At 44.8% G+C, this 26,767-nt stretch overlaps 1 protein-coding gene across 2 annotated transcripts in view; it reads right to left on the minus strand.

The window, feature by feature from the left end:
• Nucleotides 1–26,767, minus strand: part of LOC140719557 (potassium voltage-gated channel subfamily KQT member 4-like) — a 129,296-nt gene that overhangs the window by 89,055 nt on the left and 13,474 nt on the right. Inside the window, exon 2 of one of the 2 annotated variants that reach the window (XM_073034257.1) lies at nt 6,755–6,837. The exons of the other annotated variant lie outside the window; for it this stretch is intronic. Coding sequence (XP_072890358.1) covers nt 6,789–6,837 — 49 coding nt within the window. The 3' untranslated portion in view covers nt 6,755–6,788. Of the gene's footprint in view, nt 1–6,754; nt 6,838–26,767 lie in introns of those variants that run through there. 2 annotated transcript variants of the gene reach the window in all.

Genomic DNA, 26,767 nt, shown 5'->3' on the forward strand with positions numbered 1-26,767 from the left:
TATTTAACGCAGTGCAGGAAGTCATTGATGTTTATTGAGAGGGAAGCTGGAGCCCAGATTAAACATCATACAGTTCTGTCTGCTAAGTCATTGCTTACACTGACTCGGGTGAAGCTCTCAAATCTTCTCTCAGCTTCCCTTGTCCTCCCTTCCACCTGACTGCACTTCTTGGCCATTTCCTTCTGATCTCGAATGTACCTTTGAAACCTTGTAACCCTTTCGACAAGCAAGGATATTCCAAGAAGATCAACGCATTTGAAAATGAACTTTATTTGTCATATGTGCGTCGAAGCATACAGCAAGTTGTGTCAGTTGTGTCAAATCAATTCTGCAAGGATTGGGCTGGGTGGCTCACATGTGTCACCACACTTCCAGTGCCAACATAGCATGCCCACAACTTATTACCCCTGACCGTACGTCTTCGGAATGCGGGGTAGTGGAGAGAACATACAAACTCATTACAGACAGTGTTGTAATAACATTCCGCTAATCAGTATGCTACTGTGTCATAGCCATATTATTTTTGACCAAACAAAGCACAGCATAAAACAACTCAAAAGATTTATCAAAGACTGGATTTGGCTCCTGACCATGTATTAATCCTTTGCCTTTCCACTGACTGGAAACACGAGGAAATCTGCAGATGCTGGAAATTCAAGCAACACACACAAAATGCTGGTAGAACGCAACAGGCCAGGCAGCATCTATAGGAAGTCCTGACAAAGGGTCTCGGCCCAAAACATCGACTGTACTTCTTCCTATAGATGCTGCCTGGTCTGCTGCGTTCTACCAGCATTTTGTGTGTGTTGCTTGCAACTAAAAGTACCCAAATTCTTCTTACCCGACAAAGGCAGGTCTCGGACAGCAATGATCATTTGCAATTATATTCCCACAAACAGGAGAAAACCTGCAGGTGCAGGAAATCTGAATCAACTCACACAAAATGCTGGCAGAGCTCAGCAGGTCAGGTGAGACTCGGTCCTGAGGTAGGGTCTCGACTGTTTACCCCTTTCCCACAGATGCTGCCTGGCCTACTGAGTTCCTCCAGCACTTTGTCGGTGTGTTAATTGAGGAATATCAGCGGCTATACTCACATCACTTAGATGCAAAGAAATAATGCTTGCTGGTCCAGTGAAGGAGATCGGCAGTACAGGAAAAATCCAGGCAGGGAGTTCCATAGTGGGACACAAGCAGTTCTAGGCACCAAGCCAATAGGAGAGTTGAGGAAAATGAGAGTCAGAAAGGAAATCAAATAATGGGAAAATCTGTGGTATTGAAGTAGGTGAAGATAAAGCATCCGGTATGAATTTGCTCTTTGATTATGTTGGTTGCTTTCCTGAGGCAGTGGGAAGTGTAGACAGAGTCAGTGGAGGGGAGGTTTATTTTCAGGACAGACTGGGTTGTGTTCACAACTCTCTGCAGTTCCTTGTCATCCTGGGCAGAGAGTCCAAAGCCAAGAACAAGCTAGTTCAGCTGTGCAAAGAGGCAGATTGAATGGATGGAATTAGCGGCAATCAGTAACCACCATAGCCCAAGAGACGTCTCCATTTGTGCATTCCCAGTGAATCCTAACTAATCCTGAATCCCAGAATCCCAGTGAATCCCAATGATCTGTAACCACCTCAGCCCAAGGGATGTCCATTTGTGCATTCCCGGTGAATCTGAGTGATCCCAGAATCCCAGTGAATCCCAGTGATCCGTAACCACCACAGCCAAAGGGATGTCAACCTGTACATACTTTTTTGTCAACTAATTATTCAAAGATACATGCCTCCCAATATAGGGATCTGACCCACAATATTGACAATTCCTTCCTCCCCAACCCCAAAAGATGCTGCACAACATGCTGACTTCCTCCAGCCGATTGTCTGTCCACCACACTTGCTGGTTCCCTTTGTAAATCCATTTTTCCTTACAATGTGGAGGGCTTAATTATTGAAGTACTGAGTGATTATGAAGTTGCTATTAGTTTTTGGCATTAAATTAGCTGCTGAGGCTATTATGAGCAAATCAAATCCCTGTCCCCACTGTGATTGTAACAGCAGTTTAATGTTGATCATTCTGCTCTTCCTCAACCCCAGCTGCATGTCCCATTGCAGCCCCAACACTCACTGTGAGGCACACAGGCGAGGAGGCTAACTGTTGATGGAAACTCCAGCCCTTCCCTAACTCTTGTCGACTGAGCCAACAATTCTCTCACACCATTAAGTATTTTAACTGCTTTCAAGGACTCACTGTATCAATGCACATAAACTATTTAATAAATTCTAAAGTGCCTCGTGTGTCAAAATGTTTACTTAACCTATAAGCACAATACACAACGGAGAAAATTAGCGCACCAATTTTATTTCATTTGCAGGACTTTGGAAGTCATTCACCAGCACAAAGTCTTCCTTCGCAGGAGAACTGGGTGTCACAGCTGATTAACAAATTCCCGCTGCTGTCTGTAGGGAGTTTGTACGCTCTCCCCGTGACTGCGTGGGTTTGCTTTGGTGCTCTGGTTCCCTCCCACATTCCAAAGGCTTATGGGTTAGGGTTACCCCAGCACAGCCCTCGTTCTGTGCCGGGCGCTGACACAACCAACACATTTCACTGTGTCTTTCAACGTACACGTGACAAATAAAGCTCTTCTTTAATCTGAACCTCACCACGAGCTTGAGTCACCAATCCACAGGATGAAAAGATTCAGTTGTTCGACAGCTAGAAGTGTGGGACAATCGTAACACAGCAAGTTCTGGACAGGAGATGTCAGTAGAAATTGTCCGTGGCTCAGTGTCGATTGGCAGCCTCTCTCCGGCACTGAAGGACACGAAACAGAGTAAATCCAGCTTCTGACCTCAGGTCAAGCGTTGGCCCCAGTTTTACACCCTCTCTCTGAGTCAGTCAGTGGAAGGCTTGTTTCATTCCTAAGATTCAGGCAAAACACCTCAATGTAGTTAAAGAAACGCTACAATGAGATATTCTGCCCTTCAGGCGGGTGTTAAGATGAGGAATCAGTCTACCCTTGGACAGGCAAAACTGATGCTGCAGCAGTAAGCTGAAGATTGAAGCAGAAAAAAAACTGCTGTCCTGATCAATAATTATTCTTCAGTGACAACACTAAAGCTGTTTTATCTAGCTGTTATTATACAGTGGGGGGGAGCTTGGTATACACAAAATCGGCCTGTTGGATTTCCACCAACACAACAGTGATTATACTTCAAAAACCTGCACGGTTGTAAAGTTTTGGGGTCTACGAAAGGCATGGCCAAGATGTTTGGAAGTAAAAGATCTGTGACACAAGTAGTAGGGAGCTCTCCTCCTAGCGTTGCTGCTGACATTTGTTCCTTGGTGATCATTGTGCCTTTTATGGGATCGTGCTTTGCAGAAATTTGCGGCCCTTTCCCAGATTGCAATTGTAACCATAGAGTTGTGCTTGGGAAAAATGCATGACTTCCCTTCCTTCCTTTCGTTGGTTTGGTGGGCAAGGGCAGCGATTTAGGAGTACCTCTACCGGCCTCTGGAAGGAGAGGCAGGGGTCAGCTGACAGGGGGGCCTTCCCTGGGTACTGGTCTCTGATTGGACCATCAACATGAGCAGTGACATCTGGCATCCTGGTCAGTAGAGGCAGCCGGCCCAGCGGAACCAAGAGTCAGAGTGACGCTGGGTTCAATTAAGCACCAGGCTGGTTGGCATCTGTGGGTGAAGAAACAGTGGGAAGATTTCAATGACCTTTCCTGAGAACTGCTCTCTGTTTTTATTTCAAATTTCTAGTAAACTCATTACAGGGCTCATTGGAGGTCTGTGCAGCATCATTCCCATGGGAACTCAGTGCCACCACCTCTCTTTAGCCTTAGAAAACAGAAGCAAATTCTGTGCCCCAACTAACTCAGGATAATTGTTTTCATTTATCATTAGTACTGGCAGGATGAGCTAACCAGAATAAACACCTCGATGCAGGTCTTTTCCACAACTGCGAATTGACTGCAGAAATTATACACGGGCATTAATTCAATGGGAATTCTTTGGAAAAATAGTGAAACTAAACATAACAATATTACAAAGTAGTTAGAGACTGAACAGGTACTTCCCGTTGGGGTGAATCCGGGATGCAGGAAGATAAGGCCACAGCCCCACACCCCATTGTCTTTGTCCTGACAGCCATCTCCATTCTGTCCAACCGAAAGCCCAGCACCAAGTCATGGCTGACACATAACCCAAATTACTGTCAGGAGAACTAATACCACCATGTGGTAGCCTTTTTCCCCATGCAAGAATTCAGATCCTGAAACATACTCGCTCCTGCCTGAACAGCTCCTTGGATCCGCTCCAATTCACTCACCCTCACAACAGGTCAACAGCAGATGCCATTTCATTGCCTCTCCACTCAACCCTGGAACATCTGGGCAGTGAAGATGCATACATCAGGGTGGTTTTTCATTGACTGCATCTTCACATCAAAACCAATCAAAGTGCTTGAAGGCTTAGGCCTCAGTATCTCAACACTTTACACTTATGACTGTGTGGCTAAGCACAGCTCCAATGCCATGTACAAGCTTGCTAACAACTTTGTTGGTTAAATCAAAGCTGGTGATGAATCAGTATTCAGAAGGGAGACTGAAGAACTGGCTGAGTGGTACCACACCAACAACCTCTCACTCAATGTCAGCAAGACAAAACAACTGATTATGGAATACAGGAGTTGGAAACTGAAGGTCCATGAGCCATTCCTGCTCAGAGGCACAGAGGTGGAGAGCGTCAGTAACTTCAAATTTCTTGCTGTTATCATTTCAGAGGATCTGTCCTGGGTGCAGCACCTAAGTGTCATTACAATGCCTCTACTTTCTGAGAAGTTTACGAAGATTCAGCATGTCATCTAAAACTTTAACAAACTCCTATAAACGCACGGTGAAGAGTACACTGACTGGTTGTCATGGATTTGCACCTTGGAAGGTTTCCAGGGTGCAGGCCTGGGCAGGGTTGTATGGGAGACCGGCAGTTGCCCAAGCTGCAAGCCTTCCCCTCTCCACACCACTGATGTTGTCCAAGGAAGGGCACTAGGACCCAAGCAGCTTGGCACCGGTGTCGTCACAGAACAATCTGTTGTTAAGTGTCTTGCTCAAGGACACAACGCGCTGCCTCAGCTGAGGCTCGAACCAGTGACCTTCAGATCACTAGACCGATGCATTATCCACTAGGCTATGTGCCAACACTACAGGTTCAATTATACCACAACTTATAAAGCCCAGGAAGTTAAATTGAATTTCTCAACGTGCTCAATTACTTTTAACAAATTATACATGTATTCCCCTGATCTCCCTTGCTTCCTCCACTATCAGGATGAGGCCAAACACAAACTAGAGGAATGGTACCCCATACTGTCTTTGGGTACTCTACAACCCATAAAACCACAAGCCACAGGAGGAGATATTAGGCCATTCTTATGGTTGCTGATCTCTATGTGAAAATCCTGGTTATTTCAGCTTATAATAGAGAGGTAGATGCATTTAATGTCAAAGAAATGCATACAATATATATCCTGAAATACTTTTTAACAGAGTATGCAGGATCTTTGATTCAAAGATCATCACAGCAGTGTAAGACATGAGAAGAATTAGGCCAACCCAATGGCACGAGCATTGGATTCTCCAATTTCAGATAAACTGCTCTCCCTCTGACCCACTTCTCTCCCCTCCTGATCTATCAACATCCTTCTACACCAACCCCAAACCCCATCACCCTGTTTAATTCCCCTCCTCCACCTAGTCCATCCTCCCTTCACCCACACAGCTCTCCCACGGAGCTTCAATACCCACTCCTCCCATTTGCCTTCCACAACTCCCTGATTTGATTCCATGCCTTCGTCTCCTCTCGGATTCCACCATCTGCAGGCATTTGTCACCTCCACCTATCAGCTCCCACCCTCTGTTGCCATTTTCCCTTCTCACCCCTACCCAAGTCCATTTGCAAATCACCTCTCCCCACCTGGATCCACCCATCACTTGCCGGCTCTTGCCCCACCTCGCCCCATCACCTCTTTATTCTCCTGTCTCCTCTCTGCTCCTTCAAGGGATTTGGCCTGAAACATCAGCTGTGCGCCTCCCTCCACAGACGCTGCCTGGCCTGCTGCATTGCCCCAGATTCCAGCCGCCTCTCCCGTGTCCAGTTTGCACATTTGGATTGGAAGATGACTTGTCACTACCCCGGGGTATCACAAGTGTCTGAATACCTTTGAAAGAAGTCCTGCAGGAAGTTGGCGGACTGCTTGTGCACGTGTACGTGGGGAGTCTTGCTGCTGCACTCACGTTGGTTCTGTGGACATGCTACCTGGGTGCCAGAGAATGTGTGGCAACACCGACAGGCTGCCCTCAGCACATCCTTAGGTTGTTAACGCAAACGACACACGCCACTGTGTGCTTTGCTGGGCTGTACATGTGTTTGTTCAATGAATCTGAAATGCCTTCTGGTAGGGCAGCAGTGCTCTCTGGCTGCCCTGTCAACTATCAGTGCAAAGCCAGCTCCCAGCAGCCACTAGGTAATAACCAGATAACCTGCTTGAGCACTGTTAGCTGAGAAGTAAATATTGGCCAGAGTTCAAGAAGAACTTTGCTGATTTTCAAAAATGTGTTGGAAATATGTTGACTAAAACAATTATGACTCTTCTACAATTTCACACTTCTTTTTTCCATATTTTTTTTAATGCATCGGACCCTGCTGCGCACGTTGCTGTGAAATAAATCACCTTTATGAGCCGGCTCACAGCGGCCAGTCGCGTCTCCAGCTCACACTAACAGTGCGCAGTTACTGTTCTAAATGAAACTTGGGGGGCCGAACAGCAAAGATATCCAATGGTCAAGTCTAAATAGGAAAACAAAATTCTTATCATTTCATAAGCAGCATGAACTGTAGTTCCATCAGATTTCAAATTAAATGCAGTGGTTAATTGACGATTACTTTACAATAATTAATATCATTGATGTAATGCAGCTTTTCTAGCCTCCAATGTCATTAATCACCAAACACAAAACATCTGACTTCAACCATGGTTAACTTAACGTCACTGAACAATTGCACAGCGTGAATCACCGGACTTCTGACTGACAGAAAGTCATGAACCAGTGCAAGGGATTCACACTACAACACCACCAGACAGTTTTAGAGTCTGCAGAGCAGCACACACAAATGCTCAAAGGGTCAACGTTTTCAGCGCAGACCCTTCATCTTCATCTTCCTCTCCACAGATCCTGCCTGACCTGCTGATTTCCTCAAGCATTTTATGTTAAAGTAGATTGGCTGGGTGATGTCAATGAATCAGTTTGCTGGCAAGGAGCCGCAGGACTGTCACAGAGACAAGCACATCACCTGAAGCCAATGGCAGGAAATTTGAGAGGCTTCTGCCAATTTAAGCTTCCTGCTCAGTACAATGAACAGGATCAATAATCCCAGTAATTCCAGATGAGTAAATCCATTAATGGACATTAGGTCAGATCATTAAGTCTGTTATTAGGTCATTAAAGAGGGCCATTAAACCAACTATGGTATTAAACAAGGCCACAGGAGAAATCAATAAGGCATGGAAGGTGCTTGTTAAACTGATCAAGAGGACTACAGTGCCTATAAAAAGTATTCACCGCTCCCCTCCCTTGGAAGATTTCATGTTTTATTGTTTTACAACATTGAATCACAGTGGATTTCATTTGGCCTTTTCTGAGACAGATCAGCAATAAAAGACTTGTTCATGTCAAAGTGAAAACAGATCTCTATAAAGTGATTAAATTAATTACAAAAACAAAGTGCAAAATAATTGATTGCATCAGTATTCACTCCCTTTAATATAACACATCAAATCATCACAGGTGCAGCCAATGGGTTTTAGAAGTCACATAATTAGTTAAAAGGAGATCACTGTGTGCAGTCAAGGTGAGTCGATTGACTGTAGTAAAACACACCTGTATCTGGAAGGTCCAACTGATGGTGAGTCAGTTAACTGGCAAAAGAACAAATGAAGACAAAAGAACACTCCAAGGAACTCCACAGAAAGGTTATTGAAAAGCACAAGTCAGGAGATGGATACAAAAAAATTTCCAAGTCACTGAGTATCCCTTGGAGTACAGTTGTCAATCATCAAGAAATGGGAAGAATATGGCACAGCTGTAAATCTGCCTAGAGCAGGCCGTCCTCAAAAACTGAGGAACTGTGCAAGAAGGGGACTAGTGAGGGAGGCCACCAAGAGACCCATGACAACTCTGGAGGAGTTACAAGCTTCTGTGGCTGAGATGGGAGAGACTGGGCGTACAACAACTTTGCCCGAGTGCTTCACCAGTCACATTTTTATGGGAGAGTGGCAAAGAGAAAGCCACTGTTGGAAAAAAGCTGACACAAAATCTCAGCTAGAGTTTGCCGGAAGGCATGTAGGAGACTCTGAAATCAGCTGGAAGAAGATTCTATGTTCTGATGAAACTAAAATTGAGCTTTTTGGCCATCAGACTAAACACTATGCATGGCATAAGCCAAACACCACACATCATCAAAAACACACCATCCCTTCTGTGAAGCATGGTGGTGGCTGCATCGTGCTGTGGGGATGCTTCACTGCAGCAGGCCCTGGAAGGCTTGTGAAGGTAGAAGGCAAAATGAATGTAACAAAATACAGGGAAATCCTGGAGGAAACCCTGATGCAGTCTGCAAGAGAACTGCGGCTTGGGAGAAGATTTATTTTCCAGCAAGACAATGCTCCCAAGCATAAAGCCAAACCTACACAGGAATGGCTTAAAAACAACAAAGTTAATGTTCTGGAGTGGCCAAGTCAGAGTCCAGACCTCAATCCAACCAAGAATTTGTGGCTGGACTTGATAGTTCACTCACTATCCCCATGCAATCTGACAGAGCTTGAATAGTTTTGTGAAGAAGAATGGGAATAAATTGTCCAGATGAGCAAAGCTGATAGAGACCTATCGCACAGACTCAAGGGAATAATTGCTGTCAAAGGTGCATCTACTAATACTCACTTGAAGGTGTTGAACACTCTGCAATCAATTATTTTGTGTTTTTAATTTGTAATTAATTTAGATCACTTTGTAGAAATCTGGTTTCGCTTTGACACAAAAGAGCATTTTTCAATTGATCAGTGTCATAAAAGCCAAATTAAATCCACTGAAATCCACTGTAATTCAATGCTGTAAAACAATAAAACATGAAACTTCTGGGGGTGGGGTGGAGAGCAGAATACTTTTTATAGGCACTGTCCTTATCAAGAGGGCCTTGGAAAGTAACTGATAAAGGTCACCCCACCCACGTGGGCATGCTCTCTTTTCCCTCCTCCATCAGGCAAAAGTTACAAAAGACTGAAAGCACATACCATCAGGTGTAGGGGCAGCTTCCAGCTCACTGCTATAAGATTACTAAACAGTTCCCTAAAACGATAAGATGGACTCGACCTCACAATCCACCTTGTTATCATCTTACACCTTATTGTCTGCCTGCACTGCACTGTCTCTGTAGCTGTTACACTTTATTGTTATTGTTTTACCTTATTCCTTATTGTATTGCCTTAATGCACTGTGTAATTTAAAGTGTTAACAGTATGCAAGACCAAATCTTTCTCTGTATCCTGGTACATGTGGCAATAAATAAACCAATTCCAATTTGAAACTCCATTAGAGCAGAAAAGGCACTTATTAAACCATCAATAGGGTTTTGATGGGTGTAAGATGCAACTTCAGTGAAGTATTAAAGTGGGGTCTTCAATAGAGAGTCCTTAAACTCATCAATAGACCAATACACATTGCTTTTAAACTCTACAATAAAGCATTAACCAGGGCCATTGCACTAATCAAAAGAATTTTTAGTGTTTCCTGAAAAGGACAAATCAATGGGGCAATAAAAAAAGTCCACCTCCTTCCCTTTCTCCTATGGTCCATTCTCCTCTCCTACCAGATTCCTTCTTCTCCAACACTTGACCTTTCCCATCCAATTGGTTTCACCTATCGTCTTCCTGCTAGTGTCATTCTCCTCCCCCTGGTTTCTTCTCCCTTCCACCTCAGTCCTGAAGAAGGGTCTCGGCCTGAAATGTCGAGTACTTATTCATTTTCATTTCCAAAGGCGCTGCCTGACCTGCTGAGTTCCTCCAGCATTGTGTGTGTGTGTGTGGTGGATTAAATGTTGGATTAAATCCTTGAGAAGGGCAGTAAAAGTGGTAATTGAGCATCAAGTTGGCAATAAACAGAGCTAACTTCACCAATTACACATTAGGTGTGAAGATGCACATGTACTGTTACTTTGTGAACGTAGTTGGGTGTAGGAAACTGTAAATGGAAGTGAGAGTGTGAGTAACACAAGGCAGGTAACAGTAATATAATCTGAGAGTTTTCTACAAGTAGATGCGCTGTATGTTAGACACATTATGGGTCAATAAAGTGTACGTTGCAGAGAGATAGGAGGCATCATTAAAATACTAAATAGAAAGAAGGAGGAGATCTCAGTAGAAGGGGAGATAGCAGAAATAGCAACTGAGGTGAGATCAATGAGGAAATGTTCAGGAGGCTGGCAGAGCTTAAACAAGTCACCAGGACGAGATGGGTTCCCGATGAAGAGTCTCAGCCTGAACATGAACTGATTGAGCTGCTGACGTCCTTCAGCGTGCTCACCAGGACGAGATGGGATGATGACAGTGAGGGTAGGAGTTTCAGAGAAGTTTGCCGGGTACTTTGATCTCCCCAGGAGAGAGGAGAGATGCCAGAGGACAGGAAACACACCATCGTTTCTCAGGGATGAGTCCAGCAACACATTCAGCAACTGCAGTTCAAAAGCAGTAATCAGGGAAAGCATTAAGGCACTCGGAGAAAACAGGCTGGATAAAAGGGTACCAGTGCAGATTTATTAAAGGTAATATTGATTGACCAGATTGGATTTTTCTAAAGAGGTGCAAGGAAATATTGATGAAAGGAATGCAGCTGGTGTCAGCTATATTCATTTCCAGTATTAGATAAAGTCACACACACACACACACACACACACACACACACACACACACACACTCACTCACTCACTCACTCACTCACTCACTCACTCACTCACTCACTCACTCACTCACTCAAGGCTGGTTGGTACAGAACCAACTGAAGCTCATCAGAAATATTTATTGGAGCAGCTCTTTCGACCCCTCAAGCCTACTTCACCAGATCTCAAAGTTCAAAGTAAATTTATTGTCAAGGTATGTATATGTCTCCGTATACCACCCTGGGCTTGATTTTGTTGTGGGCATTCACAGTAGATCCAAAGTAATACAATAGAATCAGTAAAAGTCTACACACAGTGACGGATAAACAACTGTTGTGCAAATACAAATAAATAAATAATATTATTTACTGCTCTGGAACATGAGTTGTAGTCCATAGGTTGTGGAATCAGTTCAGTGTTGAGGAGAGTGATGGTTGAAGGGTAATAACTGTTCCTGAACCTGGTGGCGTGGGACCTGAGGCTCCTGTAACCCTTTCTGATGGCAGCAGGAAGAAGAGAGCTTGGACTGGATGGTGGGGGTTCTTGACAATGGATACTGCTTTCCTGTGGCGGCACTCCTTACAGATGTGCTGTCTGGTGGGGAGGGCTTCTCCCATGATAGACTGGGTTGTATCTACTACTTCTTGTCGTCTTTTCCAGTTACGGCCACTGGAGTTTCCGTACCAGACTGTGATGCAATCCTCGCCTAGTGTCCTGCCTGCTCCCAGAGTTCCGGTCTCCCCCTTACCGGCTGAGGATTCAGCCTCCACAGCTTTCTGGGGCAAAAATTTCCAAGAGCTCATTTATCAAAAAATTCAAAGATGTTCAAATTCTTCCTCCTCTTAACCTTATTCTGAAACAATGCCCTCTAGTCCTCAGCATTCGATGAGAGAAACTACCCTCCAGCATTTACCCTGTGCAACTTTCTAGTACATTTACATGCTTCATAAACATCACTCTCGTTTTGATACGCCACCAATAAGTACCTCCTTCATAAGAGAAACATTTCAGAGACTCTGAAATAGACACATGGGTGACAGGAAAATGGAAGGGTAACATGCACAACACGCTGGAGGAACTCAGCAGGTCGGGCAGCATCCATGGAAACAAGCAGTCAACATTTCGGGCCGAGACCCTTTCTTCGAGAAATGGAAAGGGTATGTGGGTGGTAAGGGTTAGATCAACCTTGGATTAGTTTAACGGGTCGGCACAATATCATGTTTTACGTCTGTGTCTGAGGAAATCCCTCTGAATTACCCTCATGACCCGTTTCTCAACTCTGTCCAGTGATTGCTCCTTAAATAAGGGAATTGAACTATCTATCTGTGGTACTCTAGAGATGGTGTTACGTGTTCCTGATCGCAGACAGACATCCTTCCCTTTACTCTGCAATCCTCGTCAAATCAAGCGGTCTTTGGTGGGATGGAGAGGAAATCAGCTTGTGCAGAAGGCAAAGAGCTGTGACTCAGAACTGGGGACATCAGATGGTGGTGTTCCTCAGTCCTGGTACAACTGTATAGGTCAGTGAGGGAGAAGATAAACTTTTCGAACGTGTAGATGACACTAAGCTTGGAAGTGTGATAAGCCGCAGGAAGAATACCAAGGCTGACTGAAGAGGCAACACACACAAAGTGCTAGAGGAACTCAACAGGTCAGGCAGCATCTACGGAGGAGAATAAACATTGATATTTTGGGCCGACACCCTTCAGGACCAGAAATGAAGGAGAAAGAATCCAGAGGTGAAGGGGGAGGAGCACAAGCTGGCAGGTGATAGGTGAGATCTGGTGAGGGAGGAGGTAGGTGGGTGGAATGAAGTGAGAAGTTGAGACATGATAGGTGGAAGAGGTAAAGGGCTGAAGAAGAAGGAATCTGATAGGAGAGGAGAGGAACCAGGGGAGAAAGGGAAGGAAGAAAGGGCACTAGAAGAGAAGAGGTTAAAAAAAAGGGACTAGAATGGGGAATTGAAAGAGAGAGAAATGAGATGGCAGAAATCATTGGAAGTTTGAGAAATCAACGTTCATACCATCAGGTTGACTGAAGAAGCAGACAAGGATGAAATGGAAGGATTAGTGACATGAGGGCAAGGAGGACAATATTAATGAAACATCACAGAGGGGTCTGGGTATACATGCACATGGCTGGCATGTTTAGAGAATGCTTAGTGAAGCAATAAAGTCCAGGGATTTATAACCCCGTCTCTTGCCCAGATACAGAAACAGGGAAGTTATGTTGAAGGTGTGTGAACACTAGCTGGGTCACATCTACAATACTGCATTCAATCCTTGTCAGCATTCTTCTGAGAGGCCTGAAAGGTCTCTGAGAGTGTAGGAAAGGTTTACTGGAGTGGTTCCAGAGATGAGAGGTTTCAGACACAAGGTTGGACTGGAGAAGTTGAAGCCGCTTTCCTAGGAGATTAGAAGATTCGGGGAAGGCTAAATTTAAGTGTACAAGTCCAAGGCTAGTTTAGGAATGGTAATCAAAGGGAAAAAGATGACCAGAGGGCACAGGTTTGAAACTTTCCACACAGGACATACAAAGTAGGATGTGAGGCCAAACTTTGATATTCAGAGCTAGGGGATTCTCTGCCTGTAGAAGTAATAGAAACAATGGTAACTGAATGGGCACATAAGAGAGAACAATTTGCAAAGCCATGGGGAAAGGGCAGTCAATAGTACCAATGAGATTCCTCTACTAAGAACCAGTTTAGACTTGATGGACCAAATGGTCTCCCTATGGCATAAAAGAGAGAAGACTCAATGACTACACATCGAAAGTACTTCACTGGTCACAACTAGGGTCGTGAAAGGGACTAGAGAAACGTGTCTTTGTGTTATTCTCCCCCTAATTCTGTGTGTGTTTTACCATGTTGTGCTGTATACAGTCAGTCGAGTGTGGGCACGGCCAGCAGTCCTGCTGCAGAAATTGTAACACTTGGAACTATGCGTGCAACAGTACACTCACACTTCTCTCACTCTTGCCCTCAATATCCCATGTCCTCGGAATGGACTGTGCCTCTGTGACACCAGGAGCACTCAGGTTTTTGGTTTCAAGGAGAAAGGGCACATCCGCTTGATCTGGAGGCTCACAAACACAGACCAATATCCTCATTGGTTCATATATATAGATATCTAATAGCACTGGGGTCCCATTTTACCCTTGAAGGGCACTGAGCATCCTTCCCTGAACCTCCGTCCCTGTGGTTGGTTGCAACTCAAGAACTACACTGACACTAATTAGCCGATCTTAAACTCAAGAGATTCTGCAGTTGCTGGAAATCTAGATCAACTAACACAGAATGCTGGAGCATCAATGGAGGGGAATAATTAGTCAACATTTCAGGCTGAGAAGATGGAGATCAATGGCAAGTTTGCCAGACCTCCAAAGGGTGCAAACTCCAGCTCCATGACCATGAAGCTCTCCTATCACTTACCTCCCCCACCCCCAACCATGAGTAACCCAGATGATGTTAGGACAAGTTCTATGAAAAAATCGAACTCAGTTATTGCTATTATTCCCAAAGTGGTCAAGCTTAGCATCCTTGGTAACTTCAACACAAGAGTGGGCTCTGACAGCACCTCCTGCGATGGAGTCATTGGGAAATACGGTGTTGACTACTGCAACAGCAACTGTCTTCTACCAGTCCAGATATGTGCCGAACATGAATTGCTGGTCTTCAACTCCATCTTCCACCTTCCCTGCCACAAGAGAACTTTGCGGATGTGACCCCATTCTAAGCACTGGCATCTAACTGACAACATCATCGTCAGGAAGGGAGACAGGCAGGACACAATGGTGATAAAATGGGTGTGCGTTGCTGACTGCTGGACAGACCACCGCCTCATCGTAAACTGAACATCCATATCCAGCCCAAGAGACACCCACAAGGAAAGAAGGCCCCAAGACGGCTGAACGTCTCCAAGCTGAAAAGCAACAACATGAAGCAGTCTTTTGTTGACACTCTGGAAGACCACTTGAACTCCATCCCTCTGGACAACCAGAATGTGAAAACTGCTTGGTTAACCCTTCGAGTGCTGATCTGCAACACCTGCTTCAGAAATTCTGGGGCCTGCTACGGGCTGCTTGGATGAGAACTGTGTCAGCATCAAACAACTGTTGGATGAGAAACATTGTCTCCTCAGGGCTCAGTGACCCTGTCCCTCTCAAAGATGGATGCCTTCAATAACACAGGAAGGACCGTACAACACAAGCTGTGAGAGTTGCAGGACTCCTGGCTGAGCAGTAAAGCTGATGAGATGCAGGTTATGCAGATAGGCATGATTTTAAGAACTTCTACGCTGCACGGAAAAAGAAAGTCCATGGCCCCACATCACCTGGATCATCCCCTCTCCTTAGTGCTGTTGGGAACATGCTGATCATGGACAGCGATCGTTGGTGAGCTGAGCACTTTAAGAATATCTGTATCGTCCTTCGACTCTAAGTGATGAAGCCATTGTTTGCCTGCCCCAAGTACCTGTCAATAAAGCACTGGATGGACCCAGAACATGATACATCAGCTCCCTAGTGCCAAGGAGCCTGGTTAGACGCAGCACCAGCTGAGGCCTACAAGGAAGATGGTGCAGTGCTAACAGAAAATCTCCATCAGCTCTTCCAACTCACATGGCAGCAAGTGACAATTCCACAGCAATTTAAAAATGCTCCCTTCATCTATCTGTATGAACAGAAGGGAAACCAGCATCTAGTAATAACTATCAGGGAACATCCATGCTGGCTACTGCAGGCAAGATCTTCACTAAGCTTCTTCTCAACCATTACGTATCACATCTCGACTGGGGACTCCCACCAGAGAGCTAGTGTGGATTCTGGAAAGAGCGTGGACCTACCAACATGCAAGAGAAACGTCAGGGGCAGGGCATGGATGTCCTGCTGTGTTGAACTGACAAAGGGCTTGGACACTGTTAGCAGAGAGGGATCATGGCCAAGTACGGATGCCCACTGAAATTCATCACCACGGTGCTGCAATTCCATGATGGCATGCACGTGAGAGTTCAGGCCAATGGCGAGACGTCCAAGCTTCTCCCTGACTCAAATGGGATCAAGCAAGGCTGCATTGTGGAGCCAAAGTATTCAGTTTTCTGTTGTCTTCAGAGATGGCGATGTAGGCTTTGGTGTCAGATTCCATAATGATGGGAAATTGTTCAACCTCAGGAGGCACCAAGCAAAAACTAAAGTTATGACAGATAGCATCAGAGACTTCCTCTCTGCTGATGACAGTTCCCTCAATGCTGGTGCAAAATATGATATGTAATGCTGTGTCGACAAGTTTTCTGATGTGTGTATCAATTTTGGGCTTACCATCGACAACAAGAAGACTGAAGTGGTGCATCAGTCAATTCCAGGAAATCATACACTGAGCCAGACGTCACAATCAGGTTCACGTATCTTGGCAGCACACTGTAGCCTTCGTACCGAGGTCTGAAATGCAAGAGGGAAGGTGTACAGGACCATAGTGCTTCCCACTCTGCTTTATACCTGATAAGCATGGAGACTGTACCAAGACCGTGCATGTGTGTGTGCGTGTGTTTGTGCATCCTTAACTCCTGGTGGAGTCATCGGGGCGCCGTCATGACAAGATTTTTGCACCGATCGTTTTGGTGATTGCTCATCGCCTTGGGCATCTGAAACCTGGAGGAGCCCATCCCTCTCCAGGTTTTTGGAGCCGGCCGGATTCGAACTCGGGAACCTTCACTCCAAAGTCCGGCGTTGATGCCATTACGCCACCAGTATGTCAAGACACTAAACCATTTGCACACAGTCTGCCTTCAGAAAGTGCCTCAACATCAAGTGGGAAGACAGAATCCCTGACAATGAAGCACTTACCAAGGTGGGCCTACCCAGTATCTACACCATCCTGATACAGTCCCAGTTACACTGGGAAGGCCATGTTGCTCGTATGCCAGACCATAGTCGGCCTCAGAACCGCTTTATGGTGAACTACAGAAAGGAACGTGTTCCATTCAACCCAAAGGAAATTCTATAAAGGCATCCTGAAAACTATGCTATAAAAGTCTTTGGTACCAACCCAGGCACATGGGAACATATCAATGGGATATGGATGAGTGGCACTCCTCCCTCCATAAGGGGGCAGAGTCTCATGAGGCAAAAAGGGAAATTGTAGCATTGATACTGCCAAAGAACTTTGAGCATGGACAGGCCTCTCCAGCCATTTGCGTACCCACAGACCAGTCCAGCACCTACAAATTGCAGATGACTAGAGTGGTTTTTATTGTTGCATGATGGACAAACAATAAGCTCCTTATGTATTTATTGTGTTTTTTTTAAATTATTGTATTCTTTATCTTGGTGTGTTTTGTTGTGCTGTATTGGATCTGAGTAACAATTATTTTGTTCTCCTTTACACTGTGTACTGGAAATTATACTAAACAATCTTGAATCCTCAATCTTCAATCTGGTAGGAGAGAAGAGTGGACCATTGGAGAAAATGAAGGAGATGGAGAACCAAAAGGAGGTGATGGGCAGGGGAGAAGAGAAGAGGAAGGATAAGAGGGGAGCCAGAATGGGGAATGGAAAAGGAGAGAAGTGGGGGTGGAGAGAAATTACCAGAAGTTAGAGATATTAATGATCATGAATCGCCAGTCTGTTAGGTCCCTGTTGGTGAACTTAGTTCCTGTGTAAATCACCACCCAGAAATCAGAGATCCTCTCCACCCAGGCCATGCTCTTTTCTTGCTGCCTTTATCAAGAGGAAGGTACAAGAGTCTCAGGACTTGCACCACCAGGTCCAAGAACAGTTACTACCCCACAACCATCAGGCTCCTGAACAAAAGGGACTGAGATGTTACCGCAACCAATGATCTCACTTTAAGGGCTCTTTATCTTGTTATTTCATTTTCTCGTCATTTGTTGTTATTTATTTATATTTGCATTTGCACAGTTTGTTGTCTTCTGCACTCTGGTTGATTTTTCTATTGATTTGCTGAGTGTGTCCACAGGGAAATGTATCTCAGGGTTGTATGTGGCGACATGCATGTACTCAGATAGCAATAATTACTTTGAACTTTGAATCTACTGATCACTAAAATTCAAATAGGATAAACTAGCTAATATTAAAATCTAGGGCCAAGTAAGAGAGTTGTTTTGTTCTCTGTACCTCTAGGACATATGGATATGGCAAACCAAAGAGCGAGACATAATGAGTAATCACCAATATTGGGCAATCTTAAAGGAGAGGCAACAGTTAACTTCCATCATTTCCTGATTCATTATCCCTTCCAGTAACAAAAACAAGTTCTGTTGTTAAACTCAAACTAATTTATGAATGAGCTCCATAAATAGAGAACTTGCATCAGACTGACCTACTGACTCATAAATCATTTCTGCACCAACTATCTGGAGATAAGCAACGCACACAAAATGCTGGAGGAACTCAGCAGGCCAGGCAGCATCCATGGAAAAGAGTAAACAGTCGACGTTTTGGGCCGAGATCCTTCTTCAGGACTTCCGGAGATAAAGTGGAAACCTTTAACCTCACTTGCGCATGTCTGCAAGACATGGGTGGAACTGAATTGACCTGATTGGCAGGTACTGTGCCCTCTTCACAAGCTCTGGAAAGTAACTTATTACCTTAGGAGCATGTCAAGTCTTCAGTAACAAGGAACAAAATTAAGCACCACCTCCCAGCTTTCTCAGGCATTCTCGTCAAGCTTTAACTGGCTAGGGTTAGGAGTTCTCCGACTTCAAGGGGCATCACAAGAATGGGTATCTGATCATTATTATATGCAGTGATAGGGGTTTATTGAATGCAAACCGACCGAAGTGTTTCCTGCGTCACAACACTGAAAATCCTTCAGAAAGTTCTTCTTTTGTCGCCGAGTGTCCCCGAGGTCATTCAGACTGCTAAGTGAGCACAAGCCATTTGCTTTCCTTTTTGGGTCGGCAGACAGTGGGATTGGAATCCACTCCAGGGTAGGAACATTGGAAGCTAAGTTGGCAACGTTACATTTGCTGGAGCCTAGGGGAAGATGAAAAATCAAGATCCCAATGCCCCAGAGGAAATTTTAGGCAACTTTCCATCGTCTCATCTGAGCACTCGCAATCTAGATTATAACAAAAATGAGGCTGGAGAAATAATAATGGAGGAGCAAGGAGATGACAGATGAACTAAATGAGTATTTTGCATCAGTCTTCACTGTGGAAGACACTAGCAGTGTGCCTGATGTTGTCGTGTGTGGGGGAAGAGGAGTGGGTGCAGTTACTATTACAAGAGAAAAGGTGTTCAAAAAGCTGAAAGACCTAAAGGTACATAAGTCACTTGGGCTAGAGGAACTGCACCTTTGGGTTCTGAAAGAAGTAGTGTTGGAGATTGTGGTGGCTTTAGAAATCACTGAACTCTGGCATGGTGCCAGAGGACCAGAAGATAAAAACTGTCACTACACTCTCTCAGAAAGGAGGAAGGTAGCAGAAAGGAAATTATAGACCAGCCAGCCTGACTCAATGGTTGGGAAGATGTTAGAGTCAATTGTTAAGGATGAGGTGATGGAGTACTTGGTGATACAGGACAAGATAGGACAAAGTCAGCATGGTTTCCTTCAGGGAAAATCCTGCCTGACGAACCTGTTGGAATTCTTTGAGGAGATTACAAGTAGGATAGATAAAGGGGATGTGTGGATGTTGTTTATTTGGACTTTGACAAGTGCCACACATGAGGCTGCTTAACAATTTAAGAGCCCATGGTATTACAGGAAAGTTACTAACATGGTTAAAGCATTGGCTGATTGGTAGGAGGCAGCGAGTGGGAATAAAAGGATCATTTTCTGGTTGGCTGCCAGTGACCTGTAGTGTTCTGCAGGGGCTGGTGTTGGGACCGCTTCTTTTTATACTGCATATTAATGATTCTGATCCATATCTTTATTGCCAGGTTTGCAGATGATATGAAGATCGGTGGAGGGGTAGAGGAAACAGGTAGGATGCAGAAGGACTTAGACAGATGAGGAGAATGGGCAAGAAAGTGCCAAATGAAATACTATGTTGAAAAATGCATAGTTATGCACTTCGGTAGTAGAAATCAATGTACAGTCTATTTTCTAAACATGGAGAAAATCCAGGAATCTGAGATGCAGAGGGACTTAGGACTCCTTGTGCAGAACACCCTGAAGGTTAACTTGCAGGTTGAGTCAGTGGTGAGGAGGCAAATGCAATGTCAGCATTCACTTCAAGAGTTCTAGAATACAAGAGCTGGGATGTGATGCTGAGGCTTTATAAAGCACTGGTGAGGCCTCAACTTGAGTATTGGGAACAGTTTTGGGCTCCTCATCTAAGAAAAGATGTGCTGACATTGGAGAGAGTTCAGAGGAGGTTAACAAGGATGATTCTAGGTATTAAGATGTTATCAGTGAGGAATGTGATGGCTCTGGGTCTGTACTCGCTGGAATTTAGAAGGATGAGGATTTCATTGAAACCTTTTGAATGTTGAAAGGCTAGACAGAGTGGATGAGGAAAGGATGTTTCCCAGAGTGAGGGAGCCTAGGACAAGAAGGCACAGCCTCAGGATAGAGCGACGTCCATTTAAAAAAGAAATGCAGAGAAATTTCTTTAGCCAGAGGGTGGTGAATTTGTGGAATTTATTGACACAGGCAGCAGTGGAGGCCAGGTTGTTGAGTGTACTTAAGGCAGAGATTAATAGGTTCTTGACTGGACATGGTATCAAAGGTTACAGGGAGTGGGGCTGAGGAGGGGGAAAGAGGGTCAGCCATGATTGAATGGTGGAGTGGACACAATAGGCCTATTGGCCTAATCCTGCTCCTTTGTCTTATAATGTGTTGTATAAAATGTACCCGTCTTCTTCATTCCTGTTACCGCTCATTCAGAAACTCACCTATTTATACCATAAATCCATCGATCTGCTTACTTTATTGTCCACCTCTGGGAGACTGATTCACAACTGAGTGGGAAGCCACTGCTACTGTTTTCCTTTGGAGGACAATGGTGTGTGTGTGTGTGTGTGTGTGTGTGTGTGTGTGTGTGTGTGTGTGTGTGTGTGTGTGTGTGTGTGTGTGTGTGTGTGTGTGTGTGTGTGTGTGTGTGTGTGTGTGTGTGTGTGAGTGTGTGTGTGTGTGAGTGTGTGTGTGTGTGTGTGTGTGTGTGTGAGTCACTTGGGTGGTCACACTAACAGGATCAACCCCAGGATCCCTCTGCTCCTTCTCATTGCTAAGCTTTCTGCCACTAACCCTGCTTCCAAAGTGAGACTGTACACACTTCCCTGGGTTGATCTCCCTCTGCCACTTCTCACCCAGGCTCGGCATCTTCTCAATGTCCCATTGTAACCCGTGGCAACCATCCACGTTATTGACAACTCCAACAACTGGACATCTGCAGTGTAGTACTGTGGGAGTGGGGTCGTCTGGGGGGGGGGGTTCAGCACTAGTCTGTGAGATAGACTCTCCAGTACGATATTATGGACTTGTCCAATCCAGTTGTTATAGGGCCCAAGAGCAGAATTATGGTTTTGGGCCCACTGAGTCTGCTCCACCATTCTGTCATGGCTGATTCATTATCCATCTCAACCTCATTCTCCTGCCTTCTCCCCGTAACCTTTGATGCCCTGACTAATAAAGAACCTGTCAACTCGACCTTAAATATACCCAATGGCTTGGCCTACACAGCTGTCTATGGCAAAGAATTCCACAGATTCACTACCCAATGGCTAAAGAAATTCCTCGTCTTTGTTCTAAATGGATGTCCCTCTATTCTGAAGATGTGCCTTCTTGACCTACATCCCACACTGTAAGAAACATCCTCCTCACCTCCACTCTATCCAGACCTTTCAATAGACAATAGATATCAGTAAGACCACCTTCATTCTTCAAAACAAACCTAGAGCCATCAAACGTTCCTCATTTGTTAACCCTTTCATTCTTGTGAATCTCCTCTGGACTCCCTCCATAAAGGGCCCAAAACTGCTCACAATACTCCAAGTGCAGTCTGACCAATGCCTTATAAAGCCTCAGCATTACATCCCCTTTTAGTATTCCAGTCCTCTCAAAGTGAATGGTAACAATGCATCGCCTTCCTTATCAATAGACAATAGGTGCAGAAGTAGACCATTCAGCCCTTCGAGCCTGCACCGCCATTTTGAGATCATGTCTGATCAATTCCTATCAATACCCGGTTCCTGCCTTGTCCCCATATCCCTTGATTCCCCTATCCATAAGATACCTATCTAGCTCCTTCTTGAAAGCATCCAGAGAATTGGCCTCCACTACCTTCCGAGGCAGTGCATTCCAGACCCCCACAACTCTCTGGGAGAAGAAGTTTTTCCTTAACTCTGTCCTAAATGACCTACCCCTTATTCTCAAACCATGCCCTCTGGTACTGGACTCTCCCAGCATCTGGAACATATTTCCTGCCTCTATCTTGTCCAATCCCTTAATAATCTTATATGTTTCAATCAGATCCCCTCTCAATCTCCTTAATTCCAGTGTGTACAAGCCCAGTCTCTCTAACCTCTCTGCGTAAGACAGTCCAGACATCCCAGGAATGATTTATCACTGACTTAAACATAGAACATAGAAATCTACAGCACATTACAGGCCCTTCGGCCCACAATGTTGTGCCGACCATGTAACCTACTCTAGAAGCTGCCTCGAATTTCCCTACCTCATAGCCCTCTACTTTTCTAAGCTGCATATACCTATCTAAGAGTCTCTCAAAAGACCCTATATATCCACCTCTACCACCTTCACTGGCAGTTCGTTCCACATGACCACCACTCTCCTTAGCTTTAGAGAATCCTGCACGAGGATTCCCAAGTCCCTTCGCATCTCTAATTTTTGAATGTTTTCCTCATTTACAAGACACTCCACGCCTTTATTCCTTCTGCTAACGTGCATGACCATACATGTCCCTAAAAGATATTCCATTTCCACTTCTTCGTCCATTCCCCCAATCAGTCTAAGTCCTTCTGCAGACACCCTGCTTCCTCAACACTATGTCCTTCCAACTATCTTAGTATCGTCCACAAACGTGGCCACAGAGCTATCAATTTCTTCATCCGCATCATTAACATATAACGTGAAAAGAAGCCGCCCCAACACCGACCCCCGTCACACAACACTATTCACCGACAGCCAACCAGAATTGACCCCTTTATTCCCACGCTTTGCCTCCTGCCAGGCAGCCAATCCTCTCTCCGCACTGTTACCTGTCCCATAATACCATGGGCTCCTATCTTATTCAGCAGCCTCATTTGCAGCACCGTATCAAAGCTTCTGAAAATCCAAGTTAACAATTTCTAGTTGTTCCCATGAAAGGTGTGCAAACTCCTCACTGACAGGACTTGAGATCTGGATCACTGGGACAGCGAGGAAGCAACTCTGCTAGCTGTACTGTGCAAGATATTTCTTTGATTTCCAGATCATTGAGTAGGCACAGTAAAGATCAGTTTATATTCATGGTAAAGTTGAGTTCACACCCAAAATCCTGGTTCTCTTGCTGATCAATACTCACTCTCTTACCCTGCTAATTCATTGCCATACTCTGCTTTATTTGCATACAAATACAGGACAAACAAAGCCCAGAATATGAAAAGGGGTGTCACCCAAGTAGCAAGGAGTAGAGGCAAGCTTGCTATTGCAAACTCGGCACTCTACACACCGTTATATGATACCCTATACAGTAAGACACAAGTCTCTCCGCCTCCTGTCACTGGTCAGCTCTTTCGAGCAGGACTATCATCGGCAAGCCTTTATTAAATTCAGGTTTACCAATTAGTTTGTTAATTATACAGTTCCATCACACGTCCCCAGAATGGATAACCATGCTTTATAGACACAACTCACGTAAAAGATCCTCTACGCTAAACCAAATTCAGAAAAATACCTGAATCCTTCCATGTTACTACTTCTACTGAGTACCGGTTAAAACACAGAAACATAGAACACCTACAGCACAATACGAACATGTCCTTAACTGAGAAATTACCTCGGGTTACCCATAGCCCTCTATTTTTCTGAGCTCCATGTACCTTATCCAGCAGTCTCTTAAAAGACCCTATCGTATCCACCTCCACCACCATTGCCGGCAGCCCATTCCACGCACTCACCACTCTCTGCGTAAAAAACTTACCCCTGACATCTCCTCTGTACCTACTCCCCAGCACCTTAAACCTGTGTCCTCTTGTGGCAACCATTTCAGCCCTGGGAAAAAGCCTCTGACTATCCACACGATCAATGCCTCTCATCATCTTATACACCTCTATCAGGTCACCTCTCATCCTCCATCGCTCCCAGCAGAAAAGGCCGAGTTCACTCGACCTGTTCTCAAAAGACATGCTCCCCAATCCAGACAACATCCTTGTAAACCTCCTCTGCACCCTTTCTATGGTTTCCACAGCCTTCCTACAGTGAGGCAACCAGAACTGAGCACAGTACTCCAAGTGGGGCTTGATCAGGGTCCGATATAGATGTAACATTCCCTCTCAGCTCCTAAACTCAATCCCACGACTGATGAAGGCCAATGCACTGTATACTTTCTTAGTTGTACCAAGAGTTCACTGAGAGAGATTGCCAAACATTGTACTTGGCAGTTTGTAACCGTCATACACCATAGACCATTTTACTGAATTTAACTAAGGAAACATATAATAATTAGCCATCAGCTTCATTACAAGGAAATTATAGAGCCCGTGAAATTACTAATATAGAGATGGTCATCTGAGATCACATGACAGCACAGATTCACAGCCTTATTTTACAATCTTTCTCCATAATTGGCAATCAGACAAAATTCCAGCTCAGAGCAACAAGCCCCTACATAGTCAGAGGGTGATTAACAGCCCAGTGTGGTGATGCCCCTTAGGATCGTGAGTGTAAGCTTGTCACAGAATCATTTTCTCAGCCTGCATGTTTCCAGCATTTCCTGCTGCTGCTTCTTTTGTTCACAGTCCCTCTGTTGTTTTTCTTCAGATCGTCCACTGCACTTGAATCTTCTAAAGCACTTATTTATAGTTCTCATGGATAAAATAAGGCCACTGAGGCAAGAGATTAATATAATGGGTGTGGAACATCCTTCATTAAAAAGTCCCCACCACGTGGTCCATGCCATCTTCCTGCAGTTATCTTCAGGCAAGAGGTACACGAGCCTAAGTCCCCTAATACAAGCTCTTGGCCCAAAGCGTAGCAGGTTAGGCTGTGAAGAGAGAAGCCTCCTCATAGATGCTGCCCGTCCTGCCGAGTTCTTTTGTGTTTATGAAGTCTCAGGCCAGCAGATTCAGGAGCATCTACTTCCATAGAACATAGAATCGTTGTGCCCACCCTCAAACCCTGCCTCCCATATAACCCCCCCCCCACCTTAAATTCCTCCATATACCTGTCTAGTAGTCTCTTAAACTTCACTAGTGTATCTGCCTCCACCACAGACTCAGGCAGTGCATTCCACGCACCAACCACTCTCTGAGTGAAAAACCTTCCTCTAATATCCCCCTTGAACTTCCCTCCCCTCACCTTAAAGCCATGTCCTCTTGTACTGAGCAGTGGTGCCCTGGGGAAGAGGCGCTGGCTGTCCACTCTATCTATTCCTCTTAATATCTTGTATACCTCTATCATGTCTCCTCTCATCCTCCTTCTCTCCAGAGAGTAATGCCCTAGCTCCCTTAATCTCTGATCATAATCCATACTCTCTAAACCAGGCAGCATCCTGGTAAATCTCCTCTGTACCCTTTCCAATGCTTCCACATCCTTCCTATAGTGAGGCGACCAGAACTGGACACAGTACTCCAAGTGTGGCCTAACCAGAGTTTTATAGATCCTTCAACCATTCAGTTCTTGAACCACCCTGCAAAATCCTAATCCAATGCCTTACACTTTATCAACACCACCACTTTGCACTAAAATGGACTTTGTTTTATTTTGCACTAAGTGTGCTCTTTCTCATAAAAATATATAATTTATGTTAACTTATGTTTTCTAGTGAATGCTGCTTATCTGATCTGTGTACCCGTGATACTGCTGCAAGTAAGTTTTTCATTGCACCTGTACTTGTGCATATGACAATAAACTCCACTTTGAAAAATCTCAGTGTTCCATGTAATAACCAAATTCCATCTTGTCGCCATAAATTCTCCTCCACTTCAGATCCTTCAGAAACCCTGAGTCCGTCCAATACTCCTTGAGTTTCTCCCAAGATGGGAAAGCCAAGCATGGGAAATGGGACTAACTTGGATGGGAACTTTGACTGGCTGGCTTCCATGCTGTTTAAACTCAACTTTGCCCTCCACTATTCTGCTTGTACCACTGGGCCTTGTGTGGTCAGTGTGCACAGGAGAAGGAGAGATATATTGGTCATTATCAAGGGGTGAGAATACACTTGGCAGCTATGCTTGGAGCCGTGTTCCAGTCACCACATACTCAGAGACTTTGCAGTGGGCAGGTGGAATGGGCACATTGCAGGGCCACGTATTCGGGGAAGGGACTTGCAGTCAGTGAACGCGTCCCGGAGATACTTCCCAAAATGAGGAGATGGTTCAGGTCACAAAAGCAAAACATTGCAGAGATTGTAGTAGAACCAGAAAATGTTGTAAATTCTCAGCAGGTCAGCTCAGGAGGAGGAAAGTGGTTTAGATCTTGGGTCAGTGACCTCACACCAGATTAAACTTGCAATGGAAAACCGTGCTTTTCTCTCCACGGCCTGACCTGCTGTGTACCTCTCACCTTTTCTCCTTTTTAAATTTATGGATTAATTTTCTACTTGCAAAATTACAAACATAAAGTCAGCTGTGTGATGCACATTTTTGAAGGTCGTTATTTATACTTCAAGGT

Source organism: Hemitrygon akajei, chromosome 32 (assembly GCF_048418815.1).
Source record: "Hemitrygon akajei chromosome 32, sHemAka1.3, whole genome shotgun sequence".
Taxonomy (NCBI): domain Eukaryota; kingdom Metazoa; phylum Chordata; class Chondrichthyes; order Myliobatiformes; family Dasyatidae; genus Hemitrygon; species Hemitrygon akajei.